Source organism: Lepidochelys kempii, chromosome 15 (genome assembly GCF_965140265.1).
Source record: "Lepidochelys kempii isolate rLepKem1 chromosome 15, rLepKem1.hap2, whole genome shotgun sequence".
In the NCBI taxonomy this organism is placed as follows: Eukaryota; Metazoa; Chordata; order Testudines; family Cheloniidae; genus Lepidochelys; species Lepidochelys kempii.
The window spans coordinates 618,523-636,084 of record NC_133270.1 but is presented as its reverse complement, the minus strand read 5'-3'; the positions used below and the strand labels follow the sequence as shown (position 1 = coordinate 636,084).

The 17,562-nt window shown below is 49.6% G+C and overlaps 1 protein-coding gene across 1 annotated transcript in view; it reads left to right on the top strand.

The window, feature by feature from the left end:
- The window catches only part of LOC140898646 (coiled-coil domain-containing protein 157-like), a 30,158-nt gene that overhangs the window by 3,344 nt on the left and 9,252 nt on the right, over positions 1-17,562 (top strand). The window contains exons 2-8 of the mRNA XM_073312776.1: positions 342-517; positions 4,214-4,922; positions 10,097-10,174; positions 11,089-11,279; positions 13,012-13,188; positions 13,875-14,043; positions 17,335-17,474. Coding sequence (XP_073168877.1) covers positions 380-517; positions 4,214-4,922; positions 10,097-10,174; positions 11,089-11,279; positions 13,012-13,188; positions 13,875-14,043; positions 17,335-17,474 — 1,602 coding nt within the window. The 5' untranslated portion in view covers positions 342-379. The remainder of the gene's footprint in view (positions 1-341; positions 518-4,213; positions 4,923-10,096; positions 10,175-11,088; positions 11,280-13,011; positions 13,189-13,874; positions 14,044-17,334; positions 17,475-17,562) is intronic.

Here is a 17,562-nt window from a genome sequence, read left to right as displayed (position 1 = left end):
AGGGGATGGCTTTGAATCTGTGCCCCTGGGAAAGGACAGTCAGGCCCTGAACTCGGAGGAATGTTGCTCCGTAGAGTGACCCAGAACTGGGGAGTTGTACAAGTGGTGACCCACGACTATCCAGCCCCCTGGGATAGAGAGGGTCCCCCTGCCTTGTTTCCACCCCTAAACAGCCTAGGAAGCTGGGGTTTCCCTCTGGGGTATTTTGTGTGCCAAATGCTAACCCTGGGCCACCTCCTTATGTCATCCCCCAACTTGCAGGGCAGTAGTGACCAACAGCAAAAAGCCCACTCCCAGAAAGAAATCCCATGCAGCTCTAAGCCACGGTTTGTTTCTGTCAGAAAGGCTGCTGTTGCTGCTTCAGAGCTTCACAGGCTACATGGAGAATCTCATCAGCGAACAAGCTGTGCCCCCCTCCCGGGCAGTGGGACCCTGCATGTCCATCGGGCTGGCTGTGAGGAAGTACGGGAACAGCATGTTGAAACTGGGAGCGCTCCATCAGCAGCTAGTGACTGAGGTAGGATGTGGCCTAGCGATGCTGGGACCTATGTCATATAGGATTTGCTATACTAAACCAGATCGTGGTTGAACCTTCAGTGATCAGATTACACTTCAGAGCATGAGCTTTGATTAACCTCATCTAATCCTCAGAACTAGATAAAATGAAATTAGTGACTGTAATATTAGCCAGCCCCTTTTAAAATCCAGCTACTGTATTTAGCTCTCTGGCCTACTGAAGCAGGGAGGTCTGCTGGCTGCCTACATGCAGTGTGATCATAGAATCATAGAATATTAGGGTTGGAAGAGACCTCAGGAGGTCCAATCCCCTGCTCAAAGCAGGACCAACACCAACTAAATCATCCCAGCCAAGGCTTTGTGAAGCTGGGCCTTAAAACCTCTAAGGATGGAGAGTCTACCACCTCCCTAGGTGTGACGTTGCAGTCCATATGATTTTATGAAAATATGCTAATGAGTATGAATATAATGTAACTGGAATATGCTTCATGCAAAAGGTCTCGTGTAAGGTATCATTACAAAGCCTATAATCTACTGAGTGTGTTCATCCTATTTGCATAAATGTATCATTCTTATATCTGAAACTAGAAATATGACATATAACTCTGAGGTCCTATTGTAATTATGCAAAGTGTGGGCCATTAATGGTGTTTTGGAATCTTGGTGGCTCCCATCAACTAGGACAATTGACTGTAGATGGCTCTGTTTACTTGCAGGCCTTCCTGTGAGTCAGATTGGGAAGAATGAAAGCTTGGTTTCAGAGTAACAGCCCTGTTAGTCTGTATTCACAAAAAGAAAAGGAGGACTTGTGGCACCTTAGAGACTAACCAATTTATTTGAGCATAAGCTTTCATGAGCTACAGCTCCGATTAAGCTTATGCTCAAATAGGCTCTAAGGTGCCACAAGTACTCCTTTTCTTTTAATGAAAGCTTGGGGGTCTCACAGAACATGTGACCATGTCACCTGGTACTGGAATCCATCTTAAACCTGGGGCTTTTCCATTTAGACAGAGGGGTGGGGACCCAAAGAGACAAAAGATTCCCTCCTTGTGCCACAGCTATATATAAGGGGGTGGAACAGAATAAAGGGGGCTGCAGTCATGAGAAATCCTCTAGCTACCACCTAAGCTGGAACAAGGACTGTACCAGGGGAAAGGATTAGGCCCAGACTAGACTGTAATCCCCAAGTCCTTTTCTACAGAACTGATGCTTTGCCAGTCGCTCACCAGCCTGTACCGGTGCCTGGGATTCTTCCTTCCTAACTGCAGGACTCCGCACTTGTCCTTGTTGAACCTTATCAGCTATCTTTTGGCCCAATCCTCCAATTTGTCTAGGTCACTCTGGACCCTATCCCTACCCTACAGCATATCTACCCTCCCCCCAGTTTAGTGTCATCTGCGAACTTGCTGAGGGTGCAATTAATCCCATCATCCAGATCATTGATAAAGATGTTGAACAAAACTGGCCCCAGGACCAACCCCTGGGGCACTCTGCCTGATACCGCCTGCCAACTAGACATCGAGCTGTTGATCACTACCCGTTGAGCCCGACAATCTAGCCAACTTTCTATCCACCTTATAGTCCAGTCATCCAATCCATACTTTTTTAACTTGCTGGCATTAATACTGTGGGGACCATATCAAAATCTTTGCTAAAGTCAAGATATATCACATCCACCGCTTTCTCCATATCCACAGAGCCAGTTATCTCGTCATAGAAGGCAATCAGGTTGGTCAGGCATGACTTGCCCTTGGTGAATCCATGTTGACTGTTCCTGATTACGTTCCTCTCCTCCAGGTGCTTCAAAATGATTCTTTAAGGACCTGCTCCAAGATTTTGCCGGGGACTGAAGTGAGGCTGACCAGTCTGTAGTTCCCTGGGTTCTCTTTTTTCCCTTTTTAAAATATGGGCACTATATTTTCCTTTTTCTGATCATCCGGGACCTCCCCCCGATTACCACAAATTTTCAAAGATAATGGCCAATGGCTCTGCAATCACATCAGCCAACTCCCTCAGCACCCTGGGATGCATTAGATCCAGTCCCATGGACTTGTGCATGTCCAGCTTTTCTAAATAGTCCTTAACCTGTTCTTTCACCACTGAGGGCTGCTCACCTCGTCCCCATACTGTGTTGCCCAGTGCATCAGTCTGGGAGCTGACCTTGTTTGTGAAGACTGAGGCAAAAAAAGCATTGAGTACTTCAGCTTTTTCCACATCCTCTGTCACTAGGTTGCCTCCCCCATTCAGTAAGGGTCCCACACTTTCCCTGACCACCTTCTTGTTGCTAACATACCTGTAGGAACCCTTCTTGTTATCCTTCACATCCCTTGCTAGCTGCAACTCCAATTGTGCCTTGGCCTTCCTGATTACACCCCTGCATGCTCTAGCAATATTTTTATACTCCTCCCTAGTCACCTGTCCAAATTTCCACTTCTTGTAAGTTTCCTTTTTGAGTTTCTCCCCAAAGATTTCACTGTTGACCCAAGCTGGTCACCTGCCATATTTGCTATTCTTTCTGCACTTTGGGATGGTTTGTTCCTGCGCCCTCAATAAGGCTTCTTTAAAATACAGCCAGCTCTCCTGGACTCCTTTCCCCCTCATATTAGCTTCCCAGGGGATCCTGCCCATCAGTTCCCTAAGGGTTTCTAAGTCTGCTTTTCTCAAGTCCAGGGTCTATATTTTGCTACTCTCCTTTCTTCCTTTTGTGAGGATCCTGAACTCAACCATCTCATGGTCACTGCTGCCTAGGATGCTACCCACTTCTACTTCCCCTACCAATTCTTCCTATTTGTAAGCAGCGGGTCAAGAGGAGCACAGCCCCTAGTCGGTTGCTCCAGCACTTGTACCAGGAAGTTGTCCCCAACACTCTCCAAAAACTTCCTGGATTGTCTGTGCACTGCTGTATTGCTCTCCCAGCAGACGTGATTGAAGTCTCCCATTAGTACCAGGGCCTTTGATCTGGAAACTTCAGTTAGTTGTCCGAAGAAAGCCTCGTCTACCTCATCCTTCTGATTCAGTGGTCCATAGCACATGCCCACCACAACATCACCCTTGTTTCTCTCGCCTCTAAGCTTAACCCAAGGACTCTCAACGGGCTTTTCTCCAGTTTCAAACTGGAGCTCTGAGCAATCGTACCAAAAAAGTAATGCTTTTGTTTGAAATTTATGTTACTTTTTTCAAGTGACCCTTTGTTCTCCTATTATGGGGCAAAAAAGGGGTGCTGATCACTGTCCCCTTTGTAACCTTAACACTGTTCCTCAGTCGTGTTCCCTGAAATAATTCTCTTTCCCAGGATAAATAGTCTTAGTATTTGCCAGACCACCTCCCGAGGGAATCTGGCCAGGTCTCTTTGTAGCCCCTCTTTGAACCTATTCAATCTCAGAAAAATGTAGCAAAGGTGAAGCTACCCTAGCTGAACGCAGACTCCCACTGACATTCCCTCCCAGTGAGGATGTGCCAGTGTTCAGTCAGGCTTTTTGGTGTTGTACTTTTGGTCCTGTCACCAGCCGTGAAGCAAAGGGGTCTCTATTGAGTTACAGGAATTATTCGTTTCCTGTGTTCCATTTAAAAAAATGGGCACTATTTTATTGGCTTTCCAGGCCAATTTTGGAGCATCTGTTCTGTGAAGATAGTTGAGAATAACTTGTTTAAACATGATAGCAAATGTCTTCATTCTCCTATGTTTTCTCTCTAATAGAAGAAATCTAACAGGAGGGACATCTCTGCACTGAAATCTACCCTGCAAGATGTGAAAGCTGAGAATGAGCCTTTGAAAAGCTGCTCACCTGTGATTTCAGAATCAAGTGCATTATTAGCCAGTGCCCAGTCAACCATGTCATGTCTACCACAAACCATCCGTGGGCCAGACTGTGGTTTCTCAGACACCTCACAGCCACGATCTGCATATGGTGTCACCAAGAATGTCTGTAGTGTCCATTCTCAGACAATTGAGTCATCTCTGGTGCCCTGTGATGCATGTGCAAGTGGCCAGGCCAGCCTCTGGGAGGTCGGTAAAGCCATCATCAGCATCTGCCACAGCCAGAACATCCCCTCGTCCCTGGGCAAATTCCAAGAGAAGGTTGAGGAGACCCTAGGCAACAAGCCACTCACCACTACTGACATAAGTTTCTGGGCATCAGAACAGAGCAAAGACCTCTCTCGTATCAACAGACATCTTGGGGTGCTGATGCAGCTGATAAACCCTTTGAAGGCAGATCTGGAAGAATCTGAGAAACAGAAGGATGAGCTGAGGAAGCAGGTTGAGGACTTTGACAAGCTTCTTCAGAAGGCAACTGAGACCCAGGAATGGCAGAGGAAGGAGGCTGAGCAGTACCTGGAGGAAAAGATAAAGGAGAATTTTCAGATCACAGCCAAACTGGAGAAGGACAAGGAAGATCTACAGACAGGTGCGGTGCCAGTCCCAGCTTGTCCCTAGTCAGTAGGTGTTTTTGTTAAACACAACCAGAGTCCTTAGGGAAATCCTAGTCCCACAGAAGTCAGTGGGAGTTTTTCCATTGACTTCAATGGGATTAGGATTTTACCCCTTGACAGTTGATTGTTCCCTTTAAATTAACTCTTGTTCACAAATCTCTTCTTTCTCTGTATTTCTGGTGGCAGAGAGGCCAGGTATTGCAGACTCCCTACTTCATTTCTGCTTCTGGAGGGGTGGCTGTTTCCTACTCACTCTCACCTTCTGGGCTCCTTTTATTCCCTGGTGTTCTCATGAACTGCATACTTGTTTGATTCTGAGTAGGTTTTAGTGAAGCAGTTGGTCAGCTTCCTGAGAAAAGACTATTCTCAGTAAGTGCCCAATCGAGAAGCCCTTAAGCCAGCAATGAACTTGGAGATGCCAATCCACATCTGGGCTTTTGGGGGACACAAATCAGGTATGTCCCACATCTTTAAAGGGTTAACCACTAGTATTAACTCCTTTGTCTTGACCCATAGATGAAATAGTAAAAGACACAAGAGTAACAGCATATCTATGGTGGACATGCTTTGTTCACACAATTTAGCTTGTTTAGTGTCTACTGTATTTTCCCATTTCTTTGTGCCTCCTGGTAGGCACTCTGATGCAGACTCTTCTGCCTCTTTGGAGAAGGCTTTCAATTCAGGCATGTGTTTGGGGCTTTGGGAAGGAAAGGGTGTACTGCAACCATGCCTGCCCTCGGCCCCTCCCTCTGGGATTTCTCTGGGCTGGGCCCCACTCCCTGGTGAAGTTTCACCCATGCGGAGATTTTTCCCTTCCTGTCTTTTATTTATTATTAAGAGAGTTTTATTTCTTACAAGCATAGCAAGAACAACATCTTTCAGGGGAGTGCCTTGGATGGGTAAAACCCCTTTGGACACCCCACTTTCTGTTCCTAAAAGGTTAGCTGGGGGGCACCCCCTTCTGGGAGATCTGACCCCCAGTCTTCCCTTAAACCCTGTTCCACAGGAGAGGGGTCTGGCATTTTAAATGCAGATTGTTCACCCTCATCCTGGGAAACATCCTCCCTACAAAAGGTGGGCACCTTCCGTCTGGGCTTCCCTCTCTGGGCTCCCTGCTGGGTCAGACACTCCTGTGTCCCCCAAAAGGGAAGGTGTCCCTGATCCACCTGTGGGCTCACAACTACCAGCTATGACAGACCCTTCACTGGCCAGCAAAATTCCCCCCTTTTCACTCAGGTTGGGCTTGCTTCCAGCTACAGAGTCCTGGGGGTCTGTTCCCACTGCAGAGGTCAACAGGACCCCAAATTCCACCTTCGGGACACATGTCTCTGTGCACCCCAGGGCAGGCCCTGCCCTCTGCTGACCTGCAACTTTCTAGCAGTCAGTGGCTGGGGTGGCCCCCCTGTTACAAGATGATACATTCCCCTCCCCTGGGGAGATGATCATGGGACAGGGGCTGGCTTTGTCCAGCCCCTCCCTCTGGAACTGGCCCGGGGCTTTTAGCACAAGATTCCTTCTCACTGCTAACCAACCCTGGGACAGATTCTGTCACATTAAAGAAATCATTCCCCAGTAAAAACGGTGCAAAATTGTGTGCCACCATTACAACAGTCAATTCAGCCTGCAAATCCTTAGTTTGCATGTATACTTTAGCTAAAGGTGCAAGGACTTTGTAACCTCCCACCAGTTCTAATTCTTCCATTTTACCCGGCAACAAATCCTTCTCCTGGATCAGGTCGCTCCTGACCACAAAAATCTCAGCACCTGTATCCTTCAATCCAAGAAGCACTTCACCATTGATTTTAACTGCATGCATATGCTCATTGCTTGGTTGTGTAGAAGCAAGCTTTACAAACCCTGTGTGCAAAGAGGCCGCAGCCTGGCTCTGAGAAGTAGCAGCTTCAAGTGTTACTTGCTGCCTGTTTCCACTCAGCAAGGGACACTTATTCCTCAGGTGCTCAGTGGACTTACAACGATAGCACCTCTTGGGCGCCTCTGCTTGCACAGGAGATTTGGGACGGGTCACAGGGGAGTGGGGAGGTGAACACCCCACCTCCTTTTTCCCAGGGGCAAAACGGTGCTTCTGCTTTCCCCCAACCCTGTGCCCCTCTGCCAGTGGTTCATGTTTAATTGCAGCTTGTGTTTGCTCATAAGAGCCTGCAAACCCAGCTAATTCACCCACTGCGTCCATCTTTTTGTCCCACAAATACTGTTTTACATCATCACTGCACGTATTCAGGAATTGTTCCTGAGTAACCAAATCACAAATTCCGTCAAAGCTTGTAATGCCTTTCCCCCTCACCCACTTGTCTACCAAATCTCACATTTCATTTACATAAACCACATTACTCAATCCAGATCCTCTCTTAAGACTCCTGAATTTAATCCTGTAGGTTTCAGGTGTAACCTGAAACTGTTTCAGAACCCGTTCCCTAAATTTACCATAGTTTGAAGCATCATCAATAGGCATCTTATTGAATATGTCCAGAGTTCTGCCAGTCAATTTTGTAATCAATGTGGTCATCTTTTGGTCTTCAGGGATTGCATGGAGGGTGCACAGTCTCTCAAAGGTGATGAAATATTCGGCAAAATGTTGCCGGATTCGTCATACTGGGGACATAGTCGCTCCCATTTGTGGATTTTTGGGGAAGTGGAGCCAGCTCTTCAACTCCATAACAGCCAGTTCATGCTTCTGGGCCTCCATAGCTCTCTTGTGGGCAGCCTCTTCTGCCTCCACCTTGGATGTTTTTGCCTCCACAGCTCTCTTGTGGGCAGCCTCCTCTGTATTAATTTCTAACTGTCTTAATTCCATCCGTCTCTTATGTTCATTTTCTTTCTCTTTTGCTTCCAGTCTAGCCAGCTCTAGTTTATTAGCTGCTTCACTGGTAGTCATTTTCCTACTTTCTTGTGCTGGGCCACGCCCCCTCTGTAGTTCACTGAAACTGGGATGCACTCACCTCAGGGGATTCTTAGTTAACAGAGACTTTCACAGCGCCCAGTGTTCAGCCTTTCTGGGCAATTTGCAACTTGTGTAGTTCTAGCTTCTTCTGATCTTCACTCTTACTTATTTTGCTTACCCGAAATAAGCAAACCGAAAATAACAAACAGTAACCACTTTGTCTGTTCTCCAGCCACCACACTTAAAACTCACTTAAAATCACTACCAGTATCTCAAAGCAATCAGCTGTGCACAGATCCTGCTCGACTACGCCACTGTGACAGGTTGGATCACAGAAACCCCCTTGGGACTGCCAACTGATGTGCCAAGACTGCTTCTGCCCCTGCTTTCCCTGCCAGCTTGAGACTCTAGCACCCTGTCTTGCTGAGCCAGACATGCCAGTCTGCTCCAACACAGACCCAGGGTCTGAACCACATGCCCCAAAGCTGCAGACTTAGCTTTCATGCCCTTTCAGCTTAGGACTTCAGTGCCCTGCCTGGTTTGAGCCAGACCTGCTAGCCTGCTGCAAACCCAGACTCAGGTCTGAACCACATCCCCAAAGCTGCAGACTTGACTGAAAGCAGCTCACAGAAGTGTTCCTGCCTTTAACACTCAGATGCCCAACTCCCAGTGGGGTCCAAACCCCAAATAAATCCATTTTACCCTGTATAAAGCTTATACAGGGTACACTTGTAAATTGTTTGCCCTCTATAACACTGATAGAGAGAGATGCACAGCTGTTTGCCCCCCCCCCCCCCAGGTATTAATACATACTCTGGGTTAATTCATAAGGAAAAAGTGATTTTATTAAATACAGAAAGTAGGATTTAAGTGATTCCAAGTAGTGACAGACAGAACAAAGTGAATTACCAAGCAAAATAAAATAAAACACACAAGTCTAAGTCTAGTACAGTAATAAAACTGAATACAGATAAAATCCTCACCCAGTAAGCTTCCTTTTACAGACTCGTCTCCTTCTAGTCTAGATCCAGCAATCGCTCACACCCCCTGTAGTTACTGTCCTTTGTCCTTTCAGGTATCCTTGGGGTGGGGAGGCTCTCTCTTTAGCCAGCTGAAGACCAAATGGAGGGGTCTGTCGAGGGTTTAAATAGACTTTCTCTTGTGGGTGGAGACCCCCTACTCTCTCCTATGCAATGTCCAGCTACAAAATGGAGTTTTGGAGTAACCTGGGCAAGTCGCATGTCTATGTATGACTGAGTTCCTTACCAGCCAAGCCACATTCTTGGGAAAGCCCAGATGTGGATTGGCATCTCCAAGTTCATTGTTGGCTTAAGGGCTTCTTGACTGGCACTGACTGAGAATAGTCTTTTTTCTCAGGAAGCTGACCAACTGCTTCACTAAAACTTACTAGAATCAAACAAGTATGCAGCCAATATTCATAACTTCGAATACAAAAATGATACCTGCATACAAATAGGATTAATAGATTTAGTAGAGCATAACCTTTACAGAGATATGTTACATGGCGTATGTAGCATAGAACACATTCTAGTTATGTCATATATACATTCATAAGTATATTTACATTGTGACGGTGCCCCCCATAAGGCTTTATGTATCTAACTCACTAGCCCATAAAGTGGCCATTCAAAGGGAGGGAGACATCCTCCTTTAGGGGTTAATATGGCATCTTCACAATATGCTTGATCATCTTACCTAATCCTCACCAACCTAAAGAGCGAGAACACAGGTGACCTGAGTCTGTTGATTCAGCTGTGCCAGTGGGTGACATCTCTCTCTCTCTATCTCTCCCCCCCCCCCCCGCCCACTTGGTGTGATGATATGAAGAGTTTATTGGGATGCTGGCATTGCTGATGAGTGATGCATTATGTAGCTTGTCCCTAATGAGTGTCAATAAAACCTTCACCCCATCCCATCCTGTGTTCTGTATGTGGCACATCTGTTCCCAGAAAAACTATTTCACAACTTTTTTCGAGAGTTTTTTAAACACATAAAGGTGCTATTTTCCATATCCGTCCAACTGGAAGGATATGGAACTTCTTAAGACCAGAAGTTCAGTAGATAATAAAGATGATCAGCTATTTCATTTTTCCTGGCTCCTCCCTTTAGTGAAGCATAGAATGATACACTCAGTTGATGAGAAATGCCATGGTGTGATTGTTATGTGTAAATAAGTGCTGTAAAGGACCTGGGAGGTCCTTACTAAGTCATTTGTTCTGGTTGGTTTAGGAGCTGCTGTGCTGGAGGAGAGAATTTCCACCTTGAAAGAAGAGCTGCTGTCACAGCAAGCTGCCATGCGAGAGCTGGGTAGGAATTCTCATGGGCTCATCCATCCATCCGATCTCATCCATAGACTCTATTCTCCTCTCACGCTGTTTTTACACCAGTGTAGTTCTCTTGACTTTAGTGGAGTCGCTCCCGATTAGCACTGGTGTAAGTGAGAGGAGAATCGGCACCAATGTATTTAAATGGCCTCCATCATTGTAGTGTCTGAGTGCCTTCTAACCTCCACTGCCCAGGTAACACACTAGGCAGAATCCTGGGGCAAGAGCCCATGAGCCTCTCAGAATCTCAGCCACTTCAGCACAGGGAACAGCAAACTTGAAATCCCTAGGAAGAGAAGCCTTGGGGCTAGGCTATTCCTTACAGGGGTGTGGAGAAGATGTGCTGCAGTGGGAGCCACAAATGGACTCCTGGCTGACTCCCAAAATTCCTCCCAGGGCTCTTGGTTGACTGTTCTCTGCCACCCATCAGATGGGTATAACAGTGCTCCCCTGCACCAAGCAGCTCTTGGTACAGAGGTGGGCCCATAGCTTTGGGAAGACTAATGCTAGCATGATGCAATCTCTCTGCTTCCTGCTTACACAAGGGGAAGGCTCCATGTGCCACCTTCCCGCATCTCATGTACCCATGCAGAGCCAGCCACAGTGTGGCTCTTAAAGACTAACAGTGAAGCCTGTCTACCTGGCTGATAGCTGTGGGGTGCTAGCATCATGTGTTGGGACTCACAAGGTTGCAGGCATAAGTGGGAATGGTGGCTCCCCTTCTGGGAGGCATCCATGAGAGAATTTAAGTCATGCCAGAAAGCTTCCTCTCACCTCTCTCATCCATTTCCCGCGGGATCATGGAACCTGGGGAAGGAAGAGCCCATCTTGCCCATCTCCACCATTATGAACTCCCCCCATCCACAGCACTGGTTACAGGATGTTGTGTATTCACAGAGCTGACCAAAAGCACCCTGCTGGAGGAGATGAGGACTAAGATGGCCCACAAGAGCCAGATGACAAAGCTGGAAGACCAAGTGCAGCTGCTAACCAGCCAGTTGGAGAACGCAAGCCAGGAGCTTAGCAGGGCCACCACCCAGCTAGACAAGGAGAAGGCCAAAGTGGAAAGCATGCTCAGGCATGAGGAGGTGCGGCCATGGCAGGAACCAGGACCTGTTGTTCCCTGCCTTACCCGAATCTAATTCCCTTCTACTCTCCACTAGGTCATCTCTGGCTGGTCCTGGTCCATGCTGCTCTATCCATACCTCTCCTGTCATCCCGTCCCTTCTTCTGTTCTGCTCCCTCTGCTGCTACCCAACCTTGTTTTCATTTAAGACTTATGCCAGGATTGTAAATAAGGTCTCTGTGGGAAGCTGAGGGCTCAGCTCAGTGTTCCTGCTCCCCTCCCCGCCCTGCATTGCTTTGCTTGTACTTCCCTGGCAATACCTTGTGCTATCCCTTTTTTCAGGGGTGAGTATCAGACAGGTAAAGAGGTGCTGTGCACCTGAGCAATGTTGCCATCTTACTTGTGTACTGTCACCCTGACCTGCGGGGGAGCTGCCTTCTGAAAGCAGCCTGTTTGATGGATTGTTGCAACTTACCTTCATCAGCATCCCCTCTGTGCCTATTTCATTCCCTCAGTGCAATGGCATTTTGCTGTCAGTAACAAACACTCACTTTTGAAAGCTGCCACTGATCAGTTCCAGCATTCCAGGGAGCGCTCTAGGCAGAAGCAGGCAGGGCCCCATGCTTTTGGTGAAAGCTGGAGAAGCCCGATCCCCCCTAGAACCAGGCCCACCAGCAGACATGCCAAACCCACAAAAAAATGCATAAATTGTGCTTGTTTTTGGCTTAATTGGCTTGTGAGTTGCTTGTTGGCTAGTTTTTGGCTTGTAGCTTGTTGCTTCTTTTTTTTGATCGGCTCCCGGCAAGCAGGGGTAAGGGGGAGCAAACAGAGGCAAGGGAGGAAGAGAGTCAGGGGTGCACACCGCGTGCACCACAGTCCCAGACTGCATGCCGGGGGGATCTAGTCACATAGAGTGTTGGGGTTCTTAAGGATTGGCTTGTTTTGGCCTTGTTTTGAAATGGGATTAGCTTGATTTTTGGCTTATTGTGCAAGTCGGGGTGCTTATTTACCATGTGAAAGTTGGCAACTCTGCCCACTGGTGCCCATTTGGTGCTGCAGGTAGAGGAAACTCTCCGGTGCCCTTTGCTGCTACCTACACACATCACAGGCCATAGGCACTGAGTTCCCCTCTGACCAGTGGGTGCCCAACCCACTGCCCTTGCACTGCCCTTGCACCGCCCCCATTCCACCCCTTCCCCAAAGTCCCCGCCTATCCCACCTTTTCCCACCCCCATTCCATCCCCTTCCCCCAAAGTCCCTATCCCTGCCCTGCCTCCTCCCCTGAGTGTGCCGTGTCCCTGCTCCTCCCACTCCCTCCCAGAAAGTCCTAAGCGCTGCCAAACAGCTGTTTGGCCTATATCGCATGTGGAAGGAGGGGGAGGAGCGGGGGACGCTGTGCTGGTACAGGCGGGGGTGGAGAGAAGGAGGCTAGGAGGGGGGAGTTTGGCTTCCGGTGGGTGTGGAGCACCCGCTAATTTTTCTCTCCGGGTGCTCCAGGCCCGGAGCACTCACGGACTTGGCACCTGTGTCACAGGCTGTGGCTTACTAGTGGGTCACACGCTTCCTTTGTGATATAGGCCAAGCTGTACACCCAGTTCGGCTCCTCTTGCCTCCCCCTCTCACACACTCTAGCCCATCCCTCACAGTTTGGTCCCTTGACCCCACTCTTTATTATAACCCTTCCTGCTTTAAAGCTACTTGGGCCGCTGAGGGTGACATCTGTACATATCATCTGCCTTCCTCTTTCTGTGAAGTCGCTCCAGGCCAAGCAGAGGACCCTGTTGCAACAGCTGGACTACCTGGATCAGGAGTGCGAGGAGCTGAGGGCCAGCCTAGGCGAAGTTGAGGATGACAAGGCTAAGCTGGAGCAACAGCTGAAGGCAACACAGGCCGAGAAGCAGCAGATTCAGGGCCAGCTGGAGGCCCAGCAGGTCAGCGTTAATGTCCCCGGAGCAGCAAGAAGTTCCTTCGCAGTAGGGGCTCCCCTGAGGGGCAGTGAAATGGGAGCTAGAGCTGCACTGTGGAGCTCCAGTACGGGAGGGAGCCATTAAAGGGCTCAGAATGAATGCCCCCCGCTTGGGTACACCATGGAGTGCCAGTGTGCTGGGGGTGGGTGAACAGGCTGCACTGTGCAATGATGGAGGGTGAGAGAACAATGAAGAGTACTGAGATGTCTTCCTCTTGCACTGGCTCTAGCCAGGCAGTCTGTCCATGGTTAATATCTCTGGGCCACTGCTGAGAACGCTACTCCATTTTACTCAGTCCTTCTCCCTCTGACTGATAGGAATTTGTTCTAAGCAAGTAGCAGGGGGGAGCAGGGGCCTCAGGGATTGGCCCTCTCAGCAGAACCCTGTTAGGCACTGAAGGTTGTGGGCATTCCAGGACAAGTGCCACATCTGTCTGGTGCTCCCACATCACACTGAGACCCGGTGGTTTGTCACATTGGCGTGCCGCTCACTAGACAAGGCGGTCAGATTCAGCCCTGAAGGCAATGTTACAGCTGCATGATGAACTCTTCTCCTCTCCTAGCCACTTTGCAGCCCCTGCCCCTGAGCAGAATCACGCAGCAGGGAAGGAGCTTGGTGAAACCTAACCACACTCCTCCTGTCCAGTGCAGCAGCTAATGGAGAACCTGCAGCAGGAAAAGCTGAGCCTGGAGCAGTCCACGTCCGAACTACTCAGGAACATCTCCGAGCTGGATGAGCTGCTCCAGGAGCTGAAGGAGAGGGAGAGGTTGCTCGTGTCCTTTCCAGACCTCCACATCCCTGCTGAGGCGCAGTTTGAGAGTAAGAGAGGGTGTGCGGAGGGGCAGAGGGCAGCAGATAGTAAGAGCCTGTGCAGGGGGTAGCAAACATCAGAATGGATGATAACAGACTTCATCCCTGCCGCCAATAGTACTCACGCACTGAGTGCCCTAGAGGGCTCATCTCCCCCAGCTCACATGCATGGGAGTGTGCAATTCCAGCAACTGTTTTAGAGTTACACAAATATAAAAATCAGACTTTCAATTAAACATGGAAAACTATCCCACTGAAAAAATCAGAGTTGCAGTCCAGAGGGATCGCCCTTGAGACAAGTGACTATGAGATGTGACCACGTGACTCTATGCTATGTTAAGGGTCATCTTAACCCTTTACAGACTGCAGCTGTGTATTCTGTCTATGACCCCCTCAACCCACCTTTGGCTAGCAATCAGCTACAGCTGATCCTGGCCATGTGTCCATAGGAGAGATGCTTGGTGGGATCTGGAATAGAGGTTCCTCTGGTCACACAACATCCCTGCAGATCAGGATAGTATGTCGCTAGTACAGCAGGACAAGATAATTCCACCTGGAAAGGTTCTGCTAGCAGCCTGTCTGCCCTAGTGTTCTGCAGTTGACGGGTTGCACGGTGCTTAGTGGAGTGTAACTGGGCACATTCCTCCATGGTTGCTGTTGCTACCCAATGTCCTTTCATAACAAAGAGCTCAGTTATCCGCTGTATCCAAGCTTGGTCTGGTGCAGGGAGGGAGCATCCTCAGGAAGTGAGCAGCAGCTCCACCATCCTGCATGCCTAGTCCCAGTGTAAGGTAGAGGTGCTGAGGAATAAGGTAGTTAATGACTTTATGCCAGTGGCGTTCCACTCTACCATGCCCCCTTCTTCCTCCCAGCCCATCTCCATCCCCCAATAGGACCCATTGGCCTCACATGCTCCTAGTGCTGGAGAGTCGGGGGAGGATGCAGCTGGTGCAGGTACTAAGTGGCCATATCAGCCGAAGAGTCTGTCCTAAAGCCTCCAGCTAAGGGAAGAGATTGGTCTGAGGACATGTGGAAGCTGTTTGAATGTAATGGGGTGGGGGAAGATGCATCTTGGTTCACTTGTTCAGCATGTTCCACTTTGTGGTGGGATGTCACGTCACTAAAAGGGGAAGCCAGCAGCATGCTTCCAGGGGAGGCTTTTGCTGGGCACCCAGACCCTGGAGAGGTAAGATGGCTGGCCCGTTGGAACTGAGACTGGTCTATGGTACGGTTCAAGAACTCAGCCTGGTCTCCGGTGCTGGCACTAATGCCCTAAAGGTCAGGGGAAGCACAGAAGCCACTGACAGAGAGTGGAATGAGTGTTGGGCATGGGTGTAGGCTGTGGGTTAGAGCAGTGGTTCTCAACCAGGAGTCCAGAGCCCCCTGTGGGGCCCTGAACAGGTTTTAGGGGGTCTGCCTAGCAGGGCCAATGTTAGATTCACTGGGGCCCAGGGTGGAAAGCTGAAGCCCCGCTGCATGGGGCCTAAGCCGGGGGCCCTGAGCTCCACCACCGGGGGCTGAAGCCAAAGCCTGAGCAACTTAACTTTGCGGGGACCCCTGTTGCGTGGGGCCCCAGGTAATTGCCATGCTTGCTACCTCCTAACACTAGTACTGGCTTTTATAAGCAGAAAACCAGTTGTTGTGGCACAGGTGGGTAGTGAAGTTTTTATAGCATGTTTGGGGGGGCCTCAGAAAGAAAAAAGTTGAGAACCCCTGGGTTAGAGGGTGCTGGTGGGCACAATGGGAGATTAGTGAGGATAACACAATCCTGGCAAAGTGGTGGAGACAAACTTCAGCTAAGAATGAGTACCCTTGCAATTCTTGCTGTCCTTCAGAGTAGCATGGGAGGGTCAGAGGTGTAATAGGATGTGCCACTCACGGCTCAGCAATGCCTCCTCATGGCTCAGCTGGGGAATTAGCTCACCATAGTCTGTTCCATTGCCTCAGTCACTTGCTCTACAGGAGTAGTCCCCAAACTTTCTGTGGCAAAGAGCACATGCATGCCTTCAGAAGTGTGTGGTGGGCAGCGACGCTTCTTGGCAGCATTTCGGTGGCGACGCTTCTCCGGTGGCTTTACTCCTCGGCGGCATTTCAGTGGCTGCTTCTCTGCGGGAAACGCTCAGCGGCAGCATTTCGGTGGCAGGTTCTCCGGCAGATGAGTTCCTCTCCTCTTTGTTCCTTGGTGCCAGTCCTGACGGCGGGTGCACATAAATGCCACAGCGCCCACGGGCACCACATTCGGGACCACTGATCTATAGCCTCTCTCTCGCTTATCAGGAGCTGTAGCCTCTCTCCAGCCAAGTCACCATCATCCTCCCCTTCCAGGGCCTCATCAGTCTCTTCCCACAAAGTCTCAGGCAGTCACCATCTCTACTCCCACAGTAGCTGGTAGGGGAACCAGGCCCACCCTCTGTGCCAGGTTCTAGTCCAGGGACCCTCAAACCAGCAGTCCAGGTCTGTGCTCTCTTGGACTTTACTGCTCCTTCCCTGGACGGCTTCCTGTGCTGCCTTTTCAGGCTCCTGCTCTCCCCCTTGTATCGGGGGTGCATCAGCAGACTCATCTCCCTGCCGCCTCTGGTGGCCTCAGCTTTGTAGAAGCCCCCACCCACTCCTGCCCAGGTGAGCTTCATTCTCAAGTAGAATCCTTGGCAGTTAGCTCCCTCGCAGGTGCAGCCTATGGCTAATTGGCATCCCTTGCCACCATAACCCCTTCAATGGTGGTGTGGGGTCAACACGCCATCACAGGAGGGTTGTGTCATGTGGCTTGCGACCTGCTGCCCCGAGGGCATGATTTCTCTTACTAGCTTTGTACCCATGGGCAAGTCACTGGCTGGAGGCTGGTCTCCCACTCCTCCGTTCTCCTCCTCTATTTTCCCACTGCCTTACACACAGCACAGACCCTGCACCCGCAAGTGATTGCTTTAGTTACCAGAGGAATCACATACTGGTTAAGGAGAATACAGCTTTCTCGCTACCCTTGCTGCATCCTTTCTGCTTTGGCCCTGTAATGTCTGTGCCTTTCGTTTTTAACTGGCCTGCTGCTTTTGTGGCATAATTATCATCCCTAGACTACATGAAAGGACTCGACCAGCCAGTCTGCTCTTGCTTTACAGCATTACTAGCGGTTACCTGCACATGCTCTAGGGCTGTCTGTGCCAGGAGGTGAAGGGGGATGTCCTTCTCAGGAGGAGTTAGGGACGGACATGCATGCATGTATGTGCCAGCCCTGCTGTATCCAGATGATTTGTGCACACCCACTCCCCTTGCCCCATTGTGAAGGGGAATCCTGTTTCATTGCAGGCACTGGGAACATCACTGATGACATGGAAAAGCAGCTGCAGGCGAACAACATCCGAATTAGCATCCTGGAGGAAGAGAACTCGCGACTCAGGACCACACTAGCCAAAATGAAAGAGGCGGCCCAGCAAGGAGCTTTAAGGGTGAGTCTGACCCCAGCCACAGGTGGAGAGGGCACCTCTCAGTGCAAGGGGGGCCAGCTGCTATCAATAGACAGTTGGCAAGGCAGGC